General features: G+C 31.0%; 2 protein-coding genes across 2 annotated transcripts; one reads left to right on the top strand and one right to left on the bottom strand.

Moving 5' to 3' along the window:
- Positions 1-3,566: 3,566 nt before the first annotated feature.
- Positions 3,567-7,708, bottom strand: LOC129291372 (phospholipase D alpha 1). The gene is made up of 4 exons (XM_054928677.1): positions 7,552-7,708; positions 7,102-7,201; positions 4,374-6,273; positions 3,567-4,248 (listed from the first exon to the last, which is right to left on the bottom strand). Exons 2-4 carry the CDS (start codon positions 7,192-7,194, stop codon positions 3,815-3,817), a joined length of 2,427 nt encoding a protein of 808 aa, XP_054784652.1. The 5' UTR covers positions 7,195-7,201; positions 7,552-7,708; the 3' UTR covers positions 3,567-3,814.
- Positions 7,709-23,043: 15,335 nt separating this feature from the next.
- Positions 23,044-26,220, top strand: LOC129291374 (uncharacterized). Its single transcript, XM_054928679.1, has 5 exons — positions 23,044-23,204; positions 24,042-24,155; positions 24,750-24,829; positions 25,345-25,469; positions 25,847-26,220. The coding sequence occupies exons 1-5, from the start codon at positions 23,152-23,154 to the stop codon at positions 25,916-25,918; spliced, it is 444 nt and encodes a 147-aa protein (XP_054784654.1). The 5' UTR covers positions 23,044-23,151; the 3' UTR covers positions 25,919-26,220.
- Positions 26,221-26,334: the final 114 nt, after the last annotated feature.

The following is a 26,334-nucleotide window of genomic DNA, read 5'->3' as shown; positions in this document are numbered from 1 at the left end:
GAAATCAGTGCTTGATTAATTATTACCCAATCAAATATGACCACGTGTAATCAATCATGGACGAGGAATCAACCATCGTTTGACACATGTTACATGAAACGACAAGAAGGCAATTCAACAACAAAATTAATAGATAATATTAGAATACAATATTACATGAAATAATTTAATTTGTAATTTATTTTAATTTTATAAAAAGATATTCTCACGATACCTTTTTCTTATGTTATTATTTTTAATAAAAAATACTTCTTCCGCCTGTCAATGTAAGTCTCAACTAGAAAAAACATAAATCAAGAAAATACAAAATTTTATGTGATGTAAAAATTAATTGTTCCCCTCCCAGTCTTACCCTTAATTAATGCCATGGGAAAGAATAGGTTCGAGAAAATATTTATAAGCCTTAAAAAAATATAAAGAAAAATTTTATTTAATACCTTTGACAACACTTAATGAAAATATTGGACCTCTTAAATTTTGAAGATTCACTTTAAATTAAAAGTACTTAAATAAAATTAAAATACAGAGTAAAATTTTCTCATTATCCACTATCCCTTCTTATTCTCTATTAAAATTGTTAATCGCCCCTTATAAAATTGTTCATTGACATGCAAAAAGTTATTTATTTTTCTATATAAAGTTATTTAGTAATAATGACATAAACAACTCTAATAGGTCAATGAATAATTTAATATAAAAAAATAAATAATTTATTTTATCATAATTATAACATTTGAAATAAAATTAAGATTTAATAATGGTATAAACAACTCTTGTAGACTAATGAATAACTTCATGTAGATCAATGAATAATTTTATATAGAAAAATGAATAACTTCTTTTATCATAATTGAAACACTTATAATAAAATCAAGATTCAATAAAGCAATGACGGACAATGTAATAATTTTACTCTGCATTTTAATTTCATTTCAATATTCCAAATTCGAAGAGAATTTTTAAAATTTAGGGAACTTTTTTTTTAATTAAGTATGATCAAGAAGTCTTAAATAAAATTTTACCAACTACAAAGGCCAAACTTTAGTTTAAGAGCTCAAAATGAAGAGACATTTTAAACTATATTTGATTCAAAGGGGAGGGGAGGGGAGGGGAGGGGGGCTCTCCCTCAATTCCCCTCCTCTCACTTCTCCCCAACCAAACAATACCTTAAGGTAGTCTTAATGAGTTAGGGGGGATGAACCCTAACCTAACTCTTTTTTATGCAAAGGACAGACGCACACTAACATAATCCTTCAGTTTTGTATATCAATCACATTTTAAAAATATAATTTGATTTACTTTATAAATCATTAGTTGTAGAATTGTTTTATTTTAAATTAAAATTCTCAAACTAACCTTAAAAATAAGAGGGAGAGAGAAATAATATTTTATTCCTTGTACACTAAGCAAGGGAGAAAGTATGTATAACTTCACATGTTCAGAACATCTAGTAATTTCCCTCCCAACAATGCTTAAAGGGAGGCCACGTGTACATGATTAAATATTAGATCACAAAATAAGCAATGATTACATTCTTAGGAGATTCTTGAGTCTTTGAGCATGTCTTAGAGCCAAATAATTATTCTGATCAGATTGGCTAAAAATAGCGAGTGGGAGTGTGAGAGGGGAATGCTCGTATTATAAACGGTTTTAATTGAAAAAAGTAATTAGAATTAGTATATGATATTAACTTTTGCAAAAATTATAACCGTCCACTTGGACACTGCCTATCGTGGGGTTGCTGAAATTAGACAAAAGTTGGATGGAGACATTTATTTTCTTCACCTGTCAGCAGTCAATTGTTTTAGTGGCAACGTAATCTTTTTTTTTAAAAAAGAAAAAAACAAAGATCTAAATTTGAACCCAATATTAACGTGTTTGTTTGCATGCGCGTGTATATAAAGCCATATTAAAGAAAAATTTTGACACATTGATCTTTTTCGCTCTTTAAAAAGAACAAAGAAAAGACTAATGAAGTTGAATTTAAATAAAAGGAACTAATTTTTCAAAATATATTAAATTAAGGTTCAAATTCTCATTAAAATATATACTGTTATCACCTATTTTAATATTTTTATCTTATTGGCTTAGGGAGCAAGAGAGGAGAGCCCTCCTGCTTTCATCCTACCTTCACAAGCAGTGGCAGAACCAAGATTCAAAAGTAAGGGGTGCGAGATAATTTAATAAAAAAATTAATATTTTTTTAAAAAATAATTATAATATAAGAATAAAATTATAATAACATAAATAAATTGACTATCATCTTTCTTCTAAAAATTATAGTGAATAATTTGATATGATCTTTTATATATATATATATATATGCTCTTCATATCTTATGTAAATTATTAAATTATTTCATATCAAATAAGCTTTTGAGCTCAAATATTTTTTGTTTAGTTTAGAGGGTGTAAAATATTAAAAGTAGAGAGTGTAAAATTACAAATTTTCTATACCACACTTATAATATTTTTTAAAGTAAGTGGGTATATTTGTGTCCTCTCATTAATATGTGGCTCCGCCACTGCTCACAAGGGCAAGGGAAAAATAAAAAAGGATTAAAAAAAATTCTGCCTTTATGAGGACAGCATAGGGAGCAAGGGGGAGACTTGTTCTATTGGGTTACTACATATTTAAGTAAAAAAGAATGCCCTCCCTCCCTCCTTTTAAAAATACTTTTATCTTTATAATAAATGTTGTTTCAAATTCAGTTTGAACAAAAAAAAAAGGGGGAGGCTTAGCTTGAAAATTACTAATATTTAACAAATGAAAGCAAGGAATTACGTACACCCTTAGATTTTTAATACAAGGCAAAATTTGAAAGTCTAGAGCACAAAGTTCGTTAACTTTTTTTATATTAAGGACCGGAGTAGTATGTAATTTAAATGAATTTAAGAAGAAATTAACATTGGTCCCATTTTCTTCCTATTTTAGTTTAGCGTTCCACTTGGCAACTCAAAGCAAAAATTCAAGTAGATCAATGAACCCTCCCACAAGCAACCACACTTTTTTTCCCCTTGTGCGGAGTACCCAATATCTTGGGTTTATCTTAAGTTGAACTGAGCAGACCTCTTTTGGGAAGGAACTCAATCACTAATGCTTTTGTATTCTCAAAACTCGATGAGACTTCTAGTTAAACTAATACGACTCCTTTACCCATTGAACCCAAGCTTTGGGGGCACAACCACACCTTTATTGAATCCTCTACCGACTCATGACGTTTCTTTGGCCTTACCCCATTATTGAATCCTCTATCAAATCATGTTTCACAAGTTCTTTTTACCCCACTTTTCCCATAAAACCGTGTCTTCACAGAGTACAAGAAGCTCTTCACACAATATATCAAGAAGAAACTGAAATTTAAGTTGTTTCGTTTGTGCGTTTGGAAATCCTTTGGCTTTGATCAAAATGTGCACTGTGAGAGTAACTTTGCTTTCAAAATTGCAATCACTCGTTTTCAACAAGTTTCCAAACAAAGCCACGGTCGGGACACCGCAGAATTATTCCAGAAGGCAAGAGAACAACAGATATGTGAAGGTAGAGCAGGAAAAAAGATACACAAAAGATAAAACACTGAGTTATTGTATAAGATCAAGTAGCTCTGATCATAAAAGCCAACAACAATGCATCACAGAATCAGAAACACTAAGAACTCAACTGACATGGACATCCTCGTCTAGATAGTTACATTTACAGAGACATCACACACTACATTGTGTTTATTCCTTTAGCACCACCATCCACCAGTATGGTATGAAAACCAGAATTTGAATTTGAAGCAGTCATAGCTTATCTGAAGCAAGTATGAAATGAACTAAGTTGTAAGGATTGGAGGCATGTAGTCAGCTTTGGCACCAAGAACACGAGCCTTGGTGTCAGGGAAAAATTCAAATCCTGGCAGCTCTGAGATTTCTCCTCCTTCAGATATCCCTACAGGATATCGAAGCAAGTGTCCAGGAAGGTCGCGTTCCAGCGACTCACTCGAATAGAGGTCCCAGTATTTGTCAGCCATCTGGTTCACCTTCCTGACACATTCTTCACTTTCAGGATGAAAGAAGGAATCGTCCAGCATACCAAGGTGCTCATACCACAATGACATGCGGAAACCATGGATCTGGCCGCGTGCAGGTTGTCTGTGAGCTAAATGATAGGGTTGATAAGCACCCATGGCAATCTCTGAGTCTCTGGCGCCATCCATTGATCTCTGGTTGATGTTGGCAGATCCTATGATTATGTACTCATCATCAACTGCAAAATGGAAGGGGAAGAAGCTCCATGAGCTACTATCATCAAAGAATATTTTCGAAGAGAAAGCAAAAGAAACATGGTAAGACTGCTTTAACAAAAGATACAAATTCAACTTTCAAACTCACCTATCATCATCTTGGCATGAACATATATCATGAAGCGCCGAGCCTCTTGAGCTCTCAGATAATCAGAATCAGGATCTGGTCTTTCTGCAGGTGTATACTCTCCATCTTTCTTCAACTCTCGGTTACCAAGGCAGAAGAATGTCAAATAGTTACGAGGATCGTCCTCAATTCCATTGGCCCTTAGTGCCTGAATTACATCTTTGTACATCATCTCCATTGTCCTCCTCTGCCAGTCCAATATTGCCTGCACAGATGCGCTTTCTGGGATACCCTCTGGCCACATGGGGACCACAACATATACAGTGAATCTCTCCCCAGCTTCAATCTTACTGACGATTTTAAGTGAAAGCTCCTTTGGGATGACATGCAAAGCATTTATGTCCTCAGGCTTGATATCATCAGCGCTCCAAGCAAAAGAGCTCCCGAGGAAGTACTGATTTTCAATATAGATGAAATCCTTTGCTCGTCGAATGGCATTAATATAAGCATCTTGAATACTACGATCAATAATATTATCCTTCCCACTAATGAGCCCAGCTTTGGCAGCATCTTCAGGAGTCTCTGGAAACCCAAAAGCAGCCCCGCCATCAATAGATCTAAATAACTGAACATTCCATGTCTCATGATCATCAGGAAACATAACTGGGGACGGAGGAATGATGACATCTTGAAGTTCCCTCAACTGAACAAGTACATCCTTCCCACCTTGCTTCCTCCATCTTTGTTCAAAGTTAAATAAAACATCCCAAGCAATGGGTCCTTCAAGCCGGGAATGAATGTCATGCCAAGGTTCCCTGGGACCACCTTTTGTGATCACAGCGCCAGGAAAGTTGGGTTGGTGAAAGTCATTAAGGTGCGCTGAGTCCAGGGTTCTGAACAGTGAATGGAAGGGAGTATCGTACCTACCATCACAAAGATCAATACCCCCAACAAAACTAACAATCCGTCGCTGGTCTGATCCTCCACTTGGCAACTCACTGTCCACCACAACAATCTTCTGGTGATGGGTGAACATGGTAGAAATTTGCAAGTCCTGAATAATGCTTCCCCCGTCGTCAGGATTGCGGGGGCATAAAACACAATGCACAGCAGTGTCATGGAAGTAATGCTCAGTTTCTTCATCATGAGTAGCCATCAATCCATCTTTTTTCAACAAACCAACAGATGTTCTATCATCCCAAACAAGCATTAAAACCCTGACACCTTCACTTGCCTTTCTCTTGAGGAGCTCACCAAGTTTTATGTTTCCCCCTGGCTTTGCAATCCTGTTATCCCTCACCAAGGAGATCTCAGTATATACAGACCAACCAGTAATGTATATTAAGTGCTTGGCATTAGTGATTGCATCGAAAACATCCTCCCAACATCTATGAGCAACATATTTCTCACCTCCAGCAAGAGATATTTTAGGGACAAATTTCTCTGGGATATGAGCATCTTGGTACAGAGAGATCTTGCATCCTTGCCTCTGTGAGAAGAAAGTGTATGGAACTCCGGGAAATTTGGCACTTCGAATACCCCGACCCCAGCTGCGTTCTTTGGTGACATCAAAATATTGCAGTTTCACATGGATTTTTGAATCACCACGAATGGGATTCTTGTTCTCGTCCAAGATTTCAACCCACCTATCTATTTCATCACCATCCAAGACATCCGTAACAGGCACATGTGCTCTTCCAATTAAGGTTGCCCCAATAGGATTATCATCTTTCACAGTGAAGATAATATCAGAAGCCATGTGAGCACAATAAATGTGAAAAGACTCATACCACCTAGGGTTGGAATGTTCATTTTCTATAATTCTAGTCCTTCCAACTCTGGCCTTCTCAAGATCAATGGTTGCATAGAGTTTAGTAACTCCCTTTCCAAAACCAACCGCCTCCTCAAGATTTTCCTTGAGCTGCAAAAATAGCAATAAAAAAATAAAATATATTGTATGAGAAAACGAAAAGAGCAAAAATAATGTGCAAAAATAATGTGATAACTTCTAAACTACATGAACATACATGTATCTGTTACTAATTTATCTACAATCACAGTATTTATCTTCTCATGAGATAGGGTACAGGGGTAGAGGAATCTTGAATGACCATGGCATTCTACAAGAATAATGAATACGTCAAGCAAAGCAGTCGAGCCCGTGATTGGAAAGACTCCAGCTGGCTCTCATAAGTATAAAGCTAGGCTATCAAAGTGAAATTCAAAAACCAAAGCTGCTACAAAGGATACGAGGAGTCATTTGATCCTTAATTTCACAAATAGATACGCACTCAAAAGCCAGTGGCAAGAAGAACTTATAATGAGTTTATAATGAGTGTGCTTGAGGATTGTCTTGTTCACCAAAACTAGCTTAGGCCACTTGATTAGACACATTGTAAGTTTTAGATATTCCTACCTAATATACTTTCTAATTACTAGATGTGGGACTTCTTTTTCTAATACTCTTTGCTCAAAATCAACTAATATGAAATATGAATACTTCAATTTTGACATGAAAGGATAAGGTCTTGGATTTGATTAAAAGCTCTAGCATATTTTGCTGTTCAATTTATTTATCTATATTACAATCACGCTGACAGTCCATTTAGCTGTTTGATTTACTGAATCGCCACCATCAACAGATCTCTACTTTCCATATTCTTCATTACAAAGAAAACACCCACGTCAGAAGCCAAAAAGTTGAAAGTCAGGAGTCACAAACGAATCCCAATCGACAAATTAATCTCACCTTGTTGAAGATATTGCCGCCGCCGCCCGTCTTCAGCCTATCCACCTCAAAGATCGTGACATGGAGAGTCCCATGGAGCAAAATTTGCGCCATTTCTCACCTGCAACCGAATTCGCAGAAAGCAAGACAAACCCATTTCGCATCAGATCACATACCCAGTAAAACTAGCTGACAACGCTTAAAATTACTGAAATCAGCTCGAATAAAAAGGGTATGACAAACCTCCAAAAAAATTCTCAAGGATCAATATCAATAATTTGATCGTATCACAGTCGAGTGAGTAAAAAATGGGCTTACACATGAGTGCAGATACACAGATCATTATCCAATTCAACATATAGAACAAGAGCATGAAAGCTAATAATCAACCACGCTATAACCCAGTTCATTGCACAAACAACTCTTCAAACAAATTGCTAGAAATGGAGATAGAAGAGAGAAGAGACTAACCTGAGCAGTGCAGAGAGATCCGAGAATCAAAGGGAAAGAGAAAAGGGGTAGTCAGGACCAGATCCGATCTTTGCTATGAGACTACTTAAATACAAGATACCCAAGAGAAGTGAAAAAAAGGTGGGAAGATAAAGCAGAGTGTGATCCAGAAAGTTATTACACTATTACTGAAGTAACCAGAGGTTATTCTTACGAGGATTAAAATCAAATCACCAAAAGATTGCTTTCCTTCGTATTTACTTTACTGATTATGCAATTTGAAAATTATCGCCACCACAATCACTATTTATTGACTTTCCTGTGTTTTTTCTTTTACTTTCACACTGGTGAGGTCGCTGATTGTTTGTAATGAGAACCAATAATTTGGGCCATTCACCCAAGAAAAATTATAACCGAATTTAGTTATATAAATTTGTTTGAAATAATAAAATATTTTAGATCTGATTTAAATAAATTTGATTTAAATTTAACCTAATTCAAATAAGTCTTATCATTAAAATTTACAAATTCATCTATAAATAGAGTTGGTAATTTTAATTAAGCCAAATGAGTTAGCCTGACCTCAACCGAAAAAAGTTAGGGTTGAATTTAATTATATGAACTTTTTAAAAAAAATATAATATTTTAAACTTGATCTAAATAAATTTAACTTAATTTGAGTTTGACTTGAATAAATACAATCTGCCTGAATTATAAGCTTTATTGTCTAAACACCCCCTTCTTTTAGATAAAAAAATTATTGCAAATTATATAAAAATTATTGCTGTGGTTATGAATTATGATCGATGATTTCTTTCTTTCTTTCTTTCTTTCTTTTTTTTTTTTTTGTCTTTTACATTTATTAAATTAACGAAAAATGAATGATATCATATCAGAAAACCATCCAACGAGAGGCATGTAAGTTTGGAAAATGTGCTACTTTTTCATTGGTCTAACAGTGTGGGTTACTCAAAGTAGTTTAACTCCAAGGCGATGAGAGCGGCGTTACTAATATAGGATACATATTATAGTTGTCACGTTTGATTAGTATTTAAAATTAAAAATCATTAATATATAATTTTTTAAAAAATTGAAATAACCAATACGATCATAACATTATTTATTTATGTTATTTTTTCTAAAAAATTGAGATTTGTTAATTTTTGAGTATTATTTAACAAAAATTTGTTCATAATTGTTAGATTAAATCAAACTATTATTATCATATCACATAAAATATTTTTTAAATGTGTACTTAAATCACATTGAAACCAAATCTCACTTTTATATATATATATATATATTATATATGTATATGTATATGTTGCTTGTATAATATTCTCTCTAGTCTTATTTATAAATTATATTTTAAAAAGTTTATTTGATCTCATTTATAAATTATTATGTAACTTTTTAAATAATATTTAAGAAGTATTTTTAAAATTAGTTTTCATAAGAAAGAAAAAGTAATATAATATTATTTTTTAAATTTATTATATATAAGCATATTTAAAATTTTATATATTTTTATTTTTTATATTTTTTTATTTGTATTGATGAGGTTTGTAAAATGAGTTATAAGCGTAAATATATATTAACTTACCTGATCTTGTTTGACTCTGATCAATTGATCTAGAAGTCGGCAGAAAAACAATAGGCTTTTTCTGGGGGTGTAATAAAATGTAATTAGTTAGATACGTAGACGTCGGAAACGCCAATCATACGAAGATACGAAGCCTGAATTCTCTGCTTTAAAATCGGCTTTGGTGCCATATTTTTCAATATAGTTGGATATTAATGTTATTGGGGTCCTCAATTGACCCATGCATATAAATATAAGATAGATATATATATATATATATATATATTATATGAATGTATGTATTTCCCCTTATATCGCAGTTACTAAGGCCTGTTGGATAATTTGTTTTGAAAATAATTTTTTATTTTTAAGAATAAGAGAATAAAAAAATCTATTTAATAATATATTTTAAAAAATATTTTAAAGAATAAAAAAATAAAATATTTCTTTGAAAAATAAAAAATAAAAATAACTTTTAAGTGTTTTGAGATTATTATTTTGGAGAATACAGAAGAATAAAAAAAATACTTATTTTTATTATTTTTTATTCTCAAAATATGTTTTATAAAACATCAATTCTCAAAATAATAAAATAAAAATAATTTCAAACAGCCTCCAAAAGTTTAAATATATTGGGTTTTATAAGTTTATCAAAATTTATATATTATTTTACAAATTATCCACAAATAAAATCTTCATATGAAGAACAAGATTAAATTCATTCAGAGACCCCTTATCCGAGATGGATCCCATCTTCCAAACCATGTTAACTTGGATGAATTATTAAGGGAAAACTAATTATAAGTCTCTCATTTATAAATAAGTTCTACAAATTTATAAAAATTTAATAAAGTTTCTTGAAAATTATTTGTAATTTGTTATGGATGTGAAACGATCCCACTACCCCAACTTCATATATATATCTTCTATTTAATTTAATTCTAAATTAGGATATTTCAATTTTAAGTTAGCACATTTTAGTTGTTAATCCATGAGGACAAATTATAAATGCAAGAGGAGAATGACATTTTTTTTTTTAACCTATGTCTACCGTCAATCTTCATAAATTTAAAATTGAAATATCATAATTTATAGCTGAATAAGTCTGAAAGTCGGGGCTGGTGTGGTATTTTCAAACTCATAACAAAATGCAACTAGATTTCAAGTGACTTATTTGTACTTTTATAAATTTGCAGGACTTGTATGTAAATAAGTCTTTTATTGGCGATTCATATCTAATTTTCTTAATTATTAAATGCATGCAAAACGACAGCGGAAATAAAAAATCATCAATGTGTATAAAATTTCCTGTCACTTTGAGGGTATTTGAAAAAGAAAAATGATAAAGATATTTTATGCTGCGTGGCACGGTGCAATTTCTTCATTTATTAAATAATAATTGCATACATATCCAGAGACGGGGAAAGACCACAAAAACTTCATAAAATTAATAAGAGGTCAACAAATCCGCTCATCAATATTATATAATACTCATTGATATTATTTATAAGTTATTTTTTATATATTTTATTGAAATAAAAAAACCTTAAATTTTCTTAATTTTTTAAAATTAGACAAGTTTTGACTTTTTCCCTGGTTCTTAAATTTCATTATTGTTATTTTTATTTAAAATATTTAATAAAAATAAAAATATAAAAAAAAGCATTTAAAATTAACAAGTGTCTCATAAATAAAATTAAATTTTTTCTTTTATCTTTGCTTTATAAATAAAATAAGAGGTGTAATATTTAAGCTTTCAGTTGAACGGAATCTCAGGACAAACCAACGTGACTGAGAGATTAGGACGGTGATTACCGCATAAAATATCTGCTATTCAGATCCCAAATATATAACAAAGCCCGTCTTTCTATGGTCATTTAGAAATTCTTATAATTAATAAGGATTTGTCTTATAATTTGTACGGTCTTAGATTTAAATCTCATTTTCGATGTAAAATTTTATTGATAAACAACCTAAGTATAAAACAGATTACTGCTTGAGAGACGGATCACATGATGTGATAGCACCAATGTCTTTTGTTAATAAATAAATATTTCTCTGTTTTTTTAAATCTTGGTTAAGGTGCTAATTTTTCTTCGATCCTACTATTATATTATTATTACTATTTGGATTAAAATATGAAACATTACTCATATAAATCACAACTAAATAATTGAAGCATCAGGCTCAAGAGAATAAAAGAGCGAGCCCCAAAACTCAGTAAGAGGCCATGATAGAATAAACATGTCAAAATTCCGTTAGTTGCAAACATTAGATCGTTGGCACGAAAAGACATGATTTCAAGTAACGTCGAAATCTACAAACTTCACGTTCAAGTATCTTGGTGAAATGGGTTGATTACCAAAATGGAGAGTATGAAATAAGGACCGTGCCATGAGTTTCACGAAATTCTTGTTTTTTCAGCAAAGCTTGCTAGGTCTTAAAGAAAAAGCTACCGCCACTCTAATATTATAAATAGAAGATGAAGACGCAAAAGAAAACAGTCGACACTCAATGAAAAACTTGCACTTTTACATCTTGTAGCCTTAGTTTATTAATTAATTTTATTTTTAATTTAGACTTGTAGCTTCTCGTATTTCAATAAAATCAAATACTTGTTTTACGAAAATTTTATATTTTTTTATATCTGAGTGAGCTGTGGTAAGAAACTTAAATTTTTTTTATTATCAATTAAGACTCAATATTTTTAACACGTTTGTCATTTGTTGTTTATTACAAACAATTACTATTAGAAAATCCATGCTATAATGCACGTATAAGCTATTCGTATTATATATATATATATATATATATATATATAAAAAGGTGGGAATGTTCTCCATTCGCATCATCAATGACGCGTAATATTACTCACTTTGTTCTATTTTTTTTAAGACCTTTTATTTTTATAATATTGTACCTATTCACACTTTTCATACTCATTATAAGGTTCATATAACTGGACAAGTCCTCACCGGTGCAACGAGCGAGGATAACTTTAGTTAACTATTGTAAAATGAAATAATTATTATTTAGTTCATGGAGATTTATTTGACATTTTTATTTATAGCGAAATAACATATTTACGCTCAATGACTAGTATGTGTTGTAGAGTGACTACTTTGTAGGGTTAAGCATGTAGCCCGGACGTGTGAAATGCCCAATCTAGCCTCACTCAAAAACAAAGCAACCTGAAAGGATTTGAGCATGTTCAGTCGCCGGGCTAATATTGGGGTATGGCCAAGGAGCAAGCAAGGTATGGTGCCCTATAATATTCATAATATCATTATTATTTTTATATATAAAAAGGTTAATATTAAAATGTATATTTGGTTAACGAGATTTATAAACTCCTTATTTTTATATATATCAAAGGTGAATGTTAAAAATGTTCATTTAAGTATGGATAATGATTACTTTGAGTTATTGGCTGAAAAATAAAAAAATAATTATTTTAATAAGAGTTTGCATATTTGATTTAAAATGTTTTAAGGAGAGTATGAGAAAAGCTTTTGTTTTGCCCCTCATATTTTTTTTTCTATTTTTATTTCCATGATGTGAATTGAATATTGATTGGATTGAATGTGATAGAGACAATATAACTTATTAGTCTTTTCTTGGAGGCTTGTTGGTTGCTGCAAAAGGAGCGAAGGATTAGATAAGATTTGACAACACAACAGTGCCCTCCGTGATCACGTAATTGACACTCCTCAACCAATAATATTATTCCACCTTTGTATAGATAACTGTGGGTCCTGTCGCTCTCCTATTTCGTGTTTTGATTTGAGTCGAAAAACTTCAATTTGATTTTAATTGATTTAATTTCCGGTAAAAAAAATTATAATTGATTTAATAAGTATAATGAGTAACCAACAACAAATAACTACTTTCCAAGTATTGAAGCAATTAGTAAATCTTTTTTAATTAAATTACCATGCAAGGGATAAGTTCAAACCCTCAGCCTCTTGACACACACATGCAATTACTACAACAATTTTAACACGTGTAAAAGTATCTAAATATTTTTTAAAAAATTATAATTATAATTAATTATAAGGGAGAGAATGAGGGTTAGGTTTTGAAACATTAAATTAATTATAGTTAAGTTTTTAATAAATTTTTTTTAAAATAAGTTAAAAATATAAATTTAAATAATTGCAAATTTAAGAATTTCATTTATAAATACATATTTAAATATTAAGTGTAATTCTTAGATTATAACATAAATTTTTATTTATAATTAATTAAATTTATATTTATACCTTATTTAAAAAAAATAAAGATCATTTCTGTTAGTCAACTTCTTGTTGAGTCAGCATATTTAATATTTTTAACAATAAAATATACGGTGGAATCCATTCCATTTTGTTTTTTTGCGTTTTCACACCCCCCCCCCAAAATCTGGTCCCTCCTCACCCCCCCTCCATTCAACTTACCTCACCAAAAAAGGGTAGATTGACAAATTTTAAGATGCATTTAATGCTCTCAAATGTTTTACAAAGCCAACACTAATCCTCCATCTAGATTGAAAGAAAATTTAAGAGAGAAAAATAAAAAATAAAAAACAATGGAGAGAGGAAAAAATTAAAAAAAAATATTATCACTCATTGTGTTTTGATAGACAAAAAAAAATAAAGAAAAAATAAATAAATAAATATTGTAATGACTATAATACCCTCATATCAGTATATATTATATCTAATGTAATTATTCTTGTAAAAATAAATTGAAAGAATAAGTTATATTAAAATTAACATCATCAAATTAGATGTTAAAAAAATGTAGAAAGCTAAAGACACAAATTTTGTTTCTATTTTTTAAAATCAAATTAATTATATTAAAATCAATATCATCAAATCAAATTATACTAAAATTAGTTGTTAAAATTCTATTAGTTCTAAAAAGTTAAAGATACAAATTTTTATGAAAATCAAAATCTAATTGTTTGTGAGGAATTAATGTGGTTAAGTGGGCAAAAAAGGGAGAGAGAGGGGAGGGTAGGTAATGAAAATAAGAATTTACTCTCAAAATCTCTCTACCTTTGGGGAGAAAAATTGGGAGGAAAATGTAGTGGGTTCCACACCTTATTTTCTTTTCAACTTTTTTTTATTCTCACTTTTTCTTCTTCATTCAAATAGAAAAAAAATGTATTTTTTTATTTTTCTTTCATGTTTTCTTTTCTCTCATATTTTCTCATTAACCAAACAAAGCATTAGTGAAAAGGCTGAGAAAAATGACTTCACTCAAAAGGCTCGTTTACTTGCCACCGAGCTTTCAGAATTTTTTTTTTTTAATCCCAAACATGATTTGAATTCATCCAATGAATTTGTTGCCTCCCAACTAAAAGAGCATTTGATGGCAATCCAAACATACCCTTAGACAAGCACCCTTTGGCCTTTGGTAAGAGGCTCTTTATTTGATTTAAATCATTAAATGTCATTCACATTTGATGGGACAACGACGTAAGAAAGGGATCCGAAGCGTGTGAATTTTGATACGCGTCGTCTTCTCATTTGTCCATTAAAAATATTAATATCTTTTCAAATTATTTTAAAAAGTGCAATTTAGTTTAGCTCCGTTTGATTTTTCTCCATTTCATATTTAAAAAGTAAAATTTTATTTTTAAAAAATTAAAAGTTTTTTAGGTAAAATATTTTACAGGAAAGCATATTTTGAAATTACATTCAAACAGTAGTTGAAAATAAATTTCTAAAATGTAACTATTTGAAAATTTTGAAAAGTAAATTTAAAAAGTAAGATGTTATTTGACCATTACTACCCTAAATTTAATCTCTTATTCTTTTATTTAAAAAAATAGTTAATTCATTAAAAATATAATTATTATTTTAATAATAATAATAATTAGGTATCAAATTTTTTAGTATTATAAATTGAATAATTAATCATATTAATTTTTAGCATTAATGTATAATAAAAATTACAAATTTTTACTATATCTTTTAAAATTATAAATTAAAAAAATATAAATAATTAGAGATCAAATTTTTAGCATTATAGATCAAAATTTATGTTATTTAAAATCTTTATTATATTTTTTAAATATTTCAATATATTACATTTATATAATAAAAATTATGAATTATTATAGATTAATGTTCTTTTTGGTAATTGTACATTCAAAAGCACATTTCACTATCACAAACTAAACAACTTTCAATGTATCAAACTGATTTTTAAAAAAATATATCTAAACATAAATTTCATTACAACAATTGAATTTCACTAAATTGACTTTCACTAAATAAACTTTTAGTAAACTGAAAACCAAACACACACTTCATCCTTCCTAAATTGCTAAAAAAAATCAATAAAAGGAGGATAAATAAAGTGCTACAGGGAACTTCAAAAGATATAACGAACGAAAAAAAGGCATTAGAGTAGAAATGCTTGTGAAAAATAATTCAAAAAGAAATATTTTATGAAAACAGAAGTATTAGGATAAATTACTCATAAAAAATAAATAAGAATAAAGAGGAGTGACTTGTGAAGAGGTCAACGGAAGAACTCTGTTCAATTCAACCTGAGCTTCTATTTCTATCACTCGCATGCGCTGAAGGCACAAATACTTCTTCCTTTTTTTTGGACCAACCAAATACTTCCCACTATTTTGTCTTTCAAAAATTAATATACAGACACACATAACAGGAAGTTTTATTTTATTAGGTGACTGGCAAAGAAAATTTTCAAAAAATGTCTTGCCGCAAACAAAAATGAAGCAAAATAAAGTGGGTCATAGATTTAAGAAAGAATTAGGTTGAAATCTCGTACAAAAAAATCAATTATCACGAAATCATGTAAATTGTCTAATGCTAGTTGTCAAGGATCTTATAGTAATTAATTTTTTTATGTGAAACTTATAAGTAATTTTTCTTAAATTTAATTTGCTCCGTTAATTGCCCAAAACTTGCCTCACAAAGTACTTCTTTCCTCTTTAATATATCTATCCAGGATATATTTATAGATCTTGTTTGTATTTTTGGGATGACCTATTCATCTATCATTCACAAAATGCAATCCATAAGTTCTTTTGGCGAATGAGCTAAAGTTAAAAGATAATTAGATACTAAGACATATAAAAATCATATTAATGTGGAAAGAAGCATTAAAAATCAAATTTGCTCTCAAACTATTTTTTAAGAGGTATCTTATATTATGAGATGATGCAAAAAAATACACCAACCAAAAAAACAAAGCAACCATAACCTTCCGTCAACTTGCTACCAATATCCATCTACTCAAATTTATGGGACCCACCATGATTTAACACTCCCCCTCTCATATTCTACCCGCACACATGTCTCCCTTTCTTTTCTCTTTGAGAAAATTTGAGTCTAGATTTCTTGGTCAAACACAATGAAATAAAAACTTCTTGAAGTATAAAATTTCATTGCAGATTAAGGGTTGAAATAAAATTAAAATGTTGAGAGAAATGATAAAATTAATTCTATAATTTTGTCAATTCACCCCGCCACAACTAATGCTCGGTGCCATCACCGATTTCTTAGCCATGGGACAAGAACAAAGTTGCATCCATAAAAATTGCAGCAAAGGGTGGCGGCGGTTCAGTGGATGATCACCGCCATGCCCAAAAATCAACCCATCCATAAAATCTACTCATTTTTTTTTATATTTTGCAAGAAATAATAGATTAAATAAAGCAAGAAAATGAAAAAATACACACACACACGGAGAGAGAGAAGGAATAATGTCACAAAATCACCCCTCTAATTCAAGGAAGCACAATATCACGTGTAGGGTGTGGGGAGAGAGGCAATCACGCGCTTTGAAAGCGGATTTTACGGGGAAAAGGTCAAAGAAATATACATATATATATTAAAGTTTTATATTGATTAGGAAAATAAAGAAAAGAAAAACCTTCACTTTAATTATAAATACTCCCTCTATTAAGAGAATAGTCATTCAATAACTTATCTAAGTATTTTAAAAATTCTTTTAAGATATTTAGAGTTAGTAGAAGCATTCTAAAAATTAAAAGTGAGATTATTGTGAAGTTCTACAATTCATAATTATTTTTTTTCTATTTATTAATTTTCTCTGTGATCATTTTTTATAATTAAAGATTTTAGAATGATTTTATTTGATTTTATTACGTATTTTTAAATTATCCAGTTGGGTTAGGGATATAGCTCAATTGAGGAGTTAGTTTTATATTTCTTGTTTTGACTCTTTGCATTTATATTTATAAATATTTTTTTACTTTTTTAATTATATTTATTTCTCTTATTTTTCATATTGATTTAATGACTGGCCACCATTTAATCAAATCTATAGATAATTTTGATGGATTGGGAGATGAAGAGATAACCTAGATTTAGAGATTAATAAATATAAATAACTAGGTTATGGATAGTTTTAGAAATTTGTGGTGACTTAAAGTATAGCTTGACGGTTTAATTAGTTACTTGGGTATTGTGAGAATGAATTTAACGCTAATTAGAAAGGGCCTAATAATTCGGGAGAATATTAAGACATTTTAGGAATAGTTGTCACTATAATTGATCAGAGTCAACTTAAAGTGTAAAAACTAACAACCTATAAGGTAAATCTTAAACCCCAACGTTTTAAGTGATTGTAGTTTTACTATCATTATTTTCTTGATTTATTTTTATTCTCTATATTTTTATCAAAATTATTTATTTTATTTATTTTTCTTGAATTATTAATTATTTTAATTAGTAAAAGTGTAACTTTTCTGTGTGTTTGATATCTAAAATATTTTGAGTAATTTATTATTGTAATTGCATATACTTGTGAGAGCGATCAATGACCATGTGTCCTTCCCTCCTTAATCGACGTACATCATCTTCTTTAACAGTTTCCACTCGGCCCTCATGTGCCGTTGCTATATGCAATTCTCCAATTTGGAAGGTAATCCCAGCTTTACTTCCTCATTGCCAAAACACTGCTAATATTGTCTATATAACAGCTTCATTTTTCATCTATTTTTATATCAATCACTTCCCGCAAAGTGCCTTCAACTTTAATACCGCATGGCATCTTTGTTTTGATGGCATTAATCCATATATATTTAACATGGAAGAGGAGCAAAGAAATATATTTAACTTTAATACCGCATGAACAATTGAGGTATAAAGAATTTGTAACTCTTTTTACTGTGATAACAACATTAAGAATAAAATTTAGTGAAATTATGTGCATTTTCAATAGAAGAATTAACCATTTCAATATGAGAAGTTTGTAACTATTTTTACCATGATAACAATACTAAAAATAAAATTAAGTCAACCTATACATGCCAACAACTACAGTAAAAAAAACCATTTCATTATGAGAAATGAACAATTTTAATATGAGAAATTGATAACTATTTTTACTATAATAATAGTATTAAAAATAAAATCAAGTGAAGTTATATATACAAATAACTCTTGTAAAGAAAATAACCACTTTAATATAGACAATAAATAATTATAGTATAGGAATTTGTAATTCTTTTTACTATGATAACAACATTAAAAATAAAATTAAATGAAGCTATACACACAAATAACTATGATAAAAAATTAATTACTATAATATGGCAATGAGCAACTATAGTATGAGAGATTTGCAATTCGTTACTACGAACAGAAATCCCGTGCTTGTCTTCAATGTCAATGATGCCGCTTCATACCATCATCGTCCCTCAACCCCAATAGTCCACCATGGGCTTCATTGATCTGCAACCATCGACATGTTTCCTTGTAAGGAAGACGATGGTGTGTGTGTAAACTTCCTTGTTCGCAGTTCAATTTAGATTCATTTAATGGTAGGGGATAAGTCGAGCAATGATTTTGGTGGTGCGGGCGGGTACAATAGTGTCGTTATCATGGATCGTTCATTAGCTCCTTCTCATTTCCAAAAGCAAGAGTAGCAATAGGTCGAAAGGACTGAATCAAAAGTTAGAGGCTTGAATCTCCACATGAGCATGTTGCAACTCCTTAGACTGAATCGAAACGATTGTTGAGGTCACTACACTAGCCATAGAGAAAATGAATGACAACAAAGTGTGTGGGTAACGGGTCGGTGATCGTAGGAGCAGGACTTCTGGTTCAAACAAGAAACAATGACGGCAGCCGATGTTCAATGAAGTAGTGAGGCTTGGGTTTTGGTGCATGAAAACCATGGACAAGGCAATGAGTTCAAGTAGGAGTTCAGAGGGTAGGAAAGGGAGAGAGGGGGGAAGCAAGAGGGGTTTGATGAGGTAGGTCATGTTAACATAATTCTCTTTCTCAACGGTGTTGGTAGCACATTGACGAAAGGTGCTAGCTGCTACATTTTTCTTATTTCATGATTTATTTTGCATCACTTCATAATATAAGACACCAGATGCTTTTCAGAAAATAAATCATGGCTAAATTTGCAATTTTACGCCACACACCTACCAAACATACCCATGAATCAGATATCCTTTGATATATCTCCAGCTATTTGTCTCTTGGGCGTTCGACCTGCCTCTAATCCATGGCCATCGTCTGCAATATCTGGTCATCGTTGAACAAGAAGGTGTGTTTTGCTGTGATCTACTCATCGTCCGTCGTCTTTCATCTTCTTCGCGTGTCCAAGTCCAACATTAGCCATTGTATCTTGCAAGGTATATGATCTCCTCTAACCAATTTTTTTTTTCTTGTTAGAGCTGGAAATACTTTTGATATCGCGGTCCTCTGTTTTGCATGTGATTTTTTTTTTTTTTAAAAAGGAAGTAAATGCATTATGGTGCCATTTATATTTACCACCCCCCCTCTCCCTGTCTCTCTCTCACACACACTTATGTCTGATCTGCTCCATGGTTGAGCTCGCTGAGTCCCGCAAATTTGGTCTCTTTCCATCTTTCAACTATTACCTGTTGTTTTCTATCCTTATTGTTCATTGTCCCAATAAGTAATCGAACAGTCTGGTGGTTGTTTTTTTTTTTTTGGCAAACACACCTCTTCAAATTAGAGTAAAGTATGCAACTAACCCTTCAAATTTGACCCTTTATTTTTTTAAAATTAAATCCTTCGTAATTTAGTAAGTAGATGATTCAATGACACATTTAGTCTTTTTGTTGAAATTCAAATTCTGGAAACAGAGCTGGTTAGTTCTAGAAGAGCATGAAGTTTGTCTACAACTAAAGTGGCAGGGGAGATAGCTCTAGCATTCAACTGACCTAGAATTTAGTTAATGTCTGTTGCTCTTCTGATTTCCAAGTTTAATTTCTCATTCCCTTGTAGTTTCTATTCGCATAATGGGTCTCCAGCTTTCTTTTACCTAATTAATGTCAGCTTCCGCATCAAAGTGATTTTACAGCAATTATTTCTACCTTAGTCAGGACTTTATATAAGGTGAGAGCTCAGAATTAAGCACTAGTACGCTATATAAATGGGGAATTGAAAGTCCATATGGATTGTTACTGCAGCATGGATATCTTTAAGAGCTTTCACCTTACATGTTTATGACATGGGATCAACACATCATTCTGATTGTACTCTGATATGGTGATAGTTGCAGAGATTCTTATTCATGCTTAAGCCACATCTGAGACTATATCCTTTACCTTGTGTATTGGAATTTTATCCCTGTATCACTTGCCTGACCTTAGGATTTGCTAGATCTTTCAAGCCTTCCCCTCTCAAAAATCAGCAAGCAAGATAAATACCAATAATGAGTTGTTTGACTGACTGGTTTTGATGAGCAGATTTTTATTGACATATACTGAAATATAGCATTGTGAATTATATTCCCATTGAAAGTATGGACCTATAGTTATTTATCACATTATCCTGTACATTGAACGATTTTTTTTTTAAAAGATTCATCAAATGAGAACTTTGTACTTGTACTTTCAGGATGCCTTATTTACATTTTACAATAAATATATAAATAATTAAACATGGCTATTTTTGTAGCAAAAATAACTGAGAGAATTACCCGAAAAATTTGAAATCAACCAAGAGCTAAAATCATACACATTTCAGACCACAATATGAGGCATTTTTTAAAAAATTTACCTGATTCAAAATATAGGGCATTGAATAACTTTTATATTTATTTTTTCAACTATACTCTTATTTCTTTTATTACTGTTTTAAAAAAAATCATACATTAAAATTTTAATTATTATTATTAAGGCTCTATATAAAACATTTAATAAGGGTATAAATAGAAAGATGTGAATATTTTTAACAATTCAAAGTTTCAATCAATATTATTAATAAATCGTGAAATAGTTTAATCTAACTTATATTGTGTTTCAAATTAAGTAAATTGTTAAGGTTACAAAAATTAATCATAATTGTAGAACAATTTATTTCATAAGGGTTTAGTCATTATGGTTATGGTGGGAAAATTAGTACTTATTGCTTGATTAGAAATTCACGGTGTTAGTGTCACACACACACACACACACACACACACACACACACACACACACACACACACACAGAGAGAGAGAGAGATGAGAGAGAGAGAGAGAGAGAGAGAGAGAGAGAGAGAGAGAGAATTGTTCCAAAAGAAAAAAAAGTTTGGAACCATTTTATTTTAGTAAAGTCTCAACAAATATTTAAAAGTAAAGAAAGTCCCTAAGGTCCTTAATTAATCTTTTGATAAAATTTTAAACATACAAATTTGCAACCTATTTTCTGAAACCTGCAACTTCTTCTACTTTGATTTGCCACTCAATTTTCTAATTTAATTTAAGAACAAATTTTTTTTATAAAAAACATAACACTTTAATGTTGAGTTTTATAAGATTATTTATTCAATTTCAGGAATTTATAACTTTCTCTATTATAATTGCAACCCTGTATCCCAATTTTATTCAAGAACATAATTTCAATATTTATTTTTCATAAGAAATTACTTTTTTAATTCCAATAATTTCCAATCTACTTTATCTAATATGCAATTTCATTTACCTTAGTTTACAACTTGAGATTCAAATTTTATTTAGAAATTCATAAATAAAATTTCTTGAATAAAATTAATATTGAGATTTTGTGTTCATTAATCAAATTGAGATATAAAGTTGTAAATCATAATAAATAGAGTTGCAAATACTTGTAGATGACAAAAATATAATATTATAAATTCAAGGTTGAAATCTTTCATTTTTTAAATAAAATTTGAAACTTGAGTTGGAAATTAAGATAAATAGAATTACAAATTACAAAGAGTAAATTACAAACTCTTGGAATTGAATAATTAATTTTTAATGAGAAAAATAAATATTGAGATTGTATTTTATAAGTAAAATTGGGATATAAAGTTGTAAATAATATTAGATGAAGTTTTGAAGTTGAATAAATAATTTTATAAAATTCAATATTAAAATTTTATTTTTTTATAAAAAAAGCTGTGTTCTTAAATTAAATTAAGAAATTGAGTTGTAAACTTTAAAAAATAAATTATAAATTTGTAAGTTTTAATTTTGTTAAAAGATCAATTAAGGATCAACAAAATTTCTGTGTATTTTAAAATTCATTGCACCTTTGTGCATGTTTGATTTTTAATTTACATCTAACAAAAATATATTTAAAAGATCTATTCTTTTTATTTAAAAATGTAAGACCTTTTTAATTGAGTAATTACTTTTTTTAAATTAACCTTATTTTTTATATTTACTCCTATTAAACACCTTACAATAAATATAAAGTCATTTATCAATAGCGATATTTTTAAAAAGAAGGTAATAATTATATTTTAAAAGATTAAAAATATTTTATATTTTTAAATATCTAACTTTTTAAAAAATATTTTTATATTTTTTAAGAGAGGGAGTGATTATTATTGTGTTTTTAAGAATTACCCAAACGGGTCCTTTGTTGAGATAAAATGTTTCATTTAAGCCTTCAATGTCATTCTCCCGGAAAGTTTTCCCAGCGTCCAGCGGTTCGTTAATAGCTTGCGGATCTGGACATCTAGTAATTGAGCACAACAAACTATAATTCAGTGAAGAGGGGGAGATTCCACACCAACAAAGCGAGACGAGAATTGGCGAGAAATTGAGAGTTCAGACTATGATACTTGCGGTCGTGTTCGCCAACGCTGAGGGCAATATCCTCATCGAACGGTGCGTTCCGATATCTTGTTCCCGTTTCTGAAGATAACATTTTCCCTTGTTTGTAATCGATATTGTATGTGATTTTTTCTTTGATTAGAAGTTTCACTTATAAACGTTGGATCTCGCTGTAGTGTTGGAATAATTGTATATGAAGGTTGGTAAGTATCTGATGTTCTGTTGGATCGGGATCGGGATCGGGTTTAACTGGATATTGATCTTGGTAGTAAGGCGTTTTGTTCTTTTTATGTGAACAATTTGAATAATGGGTATTTGAGCAGAAAGCAAACAACCCAGTTGCAATTTCCTACTGTAGGAGCACTTATCAGTGCAGCATAAGGTGTTATAGTTCTTGCCCTATCCCAATGATGAGCAAGGGGATTGGGTTAGCTGCATCACTAGTGAAATTTAGTTTTTAGGTTGGTTGAAATTTCACTGAGAGTTGATAAGTTGTCCAGTACTCTGATTCGGGTAATTTTCAAGCGGGAAACAAAAGCCTTTTATGAAAGTACCTAGCTGCTTTTCAAATACTATTTTTTGAATTTGTATACAGCATTCTTGACTTGTAGCCAACCCCACCTAGAGGGGTAAGGCTTGCTGCTGCTGCTGCTGTTGTTCTTGACTTGTAGCACTGGTGCAGTTGTTGAAAGAAAACAAAAATTGATGATCATGTACGGTAGAAATAGAGGTAGTAAATATTGTTGAGCTTGTTATATAACCTGGCAAATTGAGGAGTTTCTTGTGTGGTATCTTTTGAGTAGCTCTGCAATCGTCTAGCATTAAACAAAGACATTTATATAAACTTTATGGTGATGTTTGAGCTTAGCTCTGTGGTTTACCTCATTGCAGTTTTCATGGAGTTCCTGCAGAGGAGCGGCTGCATTGGCGCTCTTTCTTGGTCAAACTGGGATCTGATAACCTGAAAGGTGTCAAAAATGAAGAGCTCCTAGTTGCTAGCCACAAGTAACATTCTTTGTTCCCTCATTTTTATCATGCCTTGAAGACATGATGCATATATTCAGACCTATACAAATTACCTTGCCTGAGTGCACCATTGGAAAGCTTTAGGGAACTGCTTGGGAGGATTGACTTTTCATGTGGGCTGTCTGTTTATCTGAATCAGGATCAATGCAAACTTAGATGAAATGGCTGTTGACTCTTTAGCGAATAAGCATCAATGCAAACTTAGATGGAATAGGGCGTGTTATCTGGTGTGTTATTTAACATGATAAAATTTAACAAGCTAATAGTTCTAGTTACTTGAATAGAATAAACCTGAGATTGGAAAAATGGCACATTTCAGAGTCGTTCAAAGTTGAAAAGGTGGGAATAAATTGTAGAAGAGGAACCTGCACCTTCCTTGCATGACCAGCATGCTCAATGAAGTATAGCAGTTTAGAGTAGCTACAGCCATTTAAATCAGAAATTTGAATTGAAACAAACGACTTTCTCTCAAGTTTACTATTTTCTTCTCTATAATTGTATTCCTTGGCTTATGGTTCCATCTCCAATGATGTTAACAGTTTTTTAATTGGAGAATATGTTTTTTTCTATCAGGTCTGTTTATATTGTATACACAGTGCTTGGGGATGTCAGCATCTATGTTGTCGGAAAGGATGAGTATGATGAACTTGCCTGTATGTATTTACTGCATCTCTTTTGATGCTTATTTATTGATCAAACAACATTAGAGAGATATGCCATCTAATACATTATATGTGTACTTGCGCTCAATTTTTCTTGGTAATTTTTTCTTCTTTGAGGTGGGGGAGGGATTCTAAGATAACATTTGATTGGAGTGACTAGTTCTTTTGGTCTTGAAAATAATTACCTTTTTCTGGTTTTTAAAGTAGAATGACTGCTTTGTTAAGGTTGCCAATCTGATTAACTTGTACGAAATAATGCTGTGATTTTGGTAATACCTTCTAAAATTGTGTAGCGATAAAAACTAATGATCAATGAAACGCATATCTCACTCTACTGTGAGCAAAGGTGAAGGTAAAGAAATCGTTGGTTCTAAACCCTGTTTATGCGGTTTCAAGCGTACTAAAAGGGGAAAAAAGTGAGAACGGAAAAAGGACATTGTAAACAGACAGTGATGCATGTTTGTAAAGACTTCCACTAGTACTTACCGCATTTTTTTTTTCTCCAGTGTCAGAAGTGATCTTTGTGATAACCTCAGTTGTGAAGGACGTGTGTGGCAAGCCTCCAACTGAGCGCCTTTTCCTTGACAAGTACGGAAGAATCTGCTTGTGTTTGGATGAAATTGTTTGGAAGGTGAGGTGACATTCTCGATAATTTCAGCATTTTTGATGAAATGACAAACCTGAAATCCTTGACATTTCCTTAGTCTGTTCATTCATTGTGCTTGCCCACATCAATTGTTGGCATTCATCGTGTATGTGTAAGACCGTTGGCACCATTCATTTAGTGGGACTATAGATATTATGACAGATCGTTGATGTCATGTTATCCGTTTTGGTTAAACCCTTTGGGATGTTCATGGTAGTATATACTAGTTGTCAAAGTTTAGTACTGTTTGTTTCCTGTATTCGACAATGATTGAACCAAGCTTCTTGCTTCTTCTGCATTTTATTGTTGGGTAATTTCTTCTGGATTTGTTGATTGACATTTTCCTTGTGTATCTTTTCAAGGGATATTTGGAAAATACAGAGAAAGATAGAATCAAAAGATTGATGAGGTTGAAGCCTCCAACGGAGTTCTGAATATTTAAAGCCGGCTATAATAGCTTGAATAGTCCTCCGAGGTTCATTTGCTCACCAGCATCATGTAGTGAGTTTTCCCTGGCAAAGGGAAAATATTCCTATTAATTTTTGTTTTTGTTTGGTATTGATTTTGAAGATTTGTAACACAGTTCATAGAAATGTGGTTATCATATCATGTACCTGGGCGATGTACTATTCCCCCCATCCCTTTCATATGTTGGTTTGCTTATTATGTACCATTCATTGTTCATGTTGATGTATTCTTTTCAGGGATAAATATATTGGCAACGTAATGCACAACACTAACAGATTTTGAACCTAATTAGTAAGACACGGAGTATATTTCAAGTGCAAAAATTATACGTTTGTAGCTGTATCATGGAACAGAACGCCTTTGACTTATAGCTAGCTTTAAG

This window comes from Prosopis cineraria, unplaced genomic scaffold (genome assembly GCF_029017545.1).
Source record: "Prosopis cineraria cultivar Desert tree isolate PC_DT_omini unplaced genomic scaffold, ASM2901754v1 PC13, whole genome shotgun sequence".
In the NCBI taxonomy this organism is placed as follows: Eukaryota; Viridiplantae; Streptophyta; class Magnoliopsida; order Fabales; family Fabaceae; genus Prosopis; species Prosopis cineraria.
Note: the sequence above shows the minus strand (reverse complement) of the source record. Positions and strands in the feature narration are given on the sequence as shown.

Bases quoted from the DNA above. Each gene is read 5' to 3' on its own strand.
- LOC129291372 (XM_054928677.1), bottom strand. From the start codon at position 7,194: ATGGCGCAAATTTTGCTCCATGGGACTCTCCATGTCACGATCTTTGAG. The intron at 6,274-7,101 runs GTGAGATTAATT...CTATTTTTGCAG, and splicing joins GCGGCAATATCTTCAACAAG to CTCAAGGAAAATCTTGAGGA. The intron at 4,249-4,373 runs GTGAGTTTGAAA...TCCATTTTGCAG, and splicing joins TCATGCCAAGATGATGATAG to TTGATGATGAGTACATAATC.
- LOC129291374 (XM_054928679.1), top strand. From the start codon at position 23,152: ATGATACTTGCGGTCGTGTTCGCCAACGCTGAGGGCAATATCCTCATC. The intron at 24,830-25,344 runs GTATGTATTTAC...TTTTTTCTCCAG, and splicing joins TGAGTATGATGAACTTGCCT to TGTCAGAAGTGATCTTTGTG. The intron at 25,470-25,846 runs GTGAGGTGACAT...TATCTTTTCAAG, and splicing joins TGGATGAAATTGTTTGGAAG to GGATATTTGGAAAATACAGA.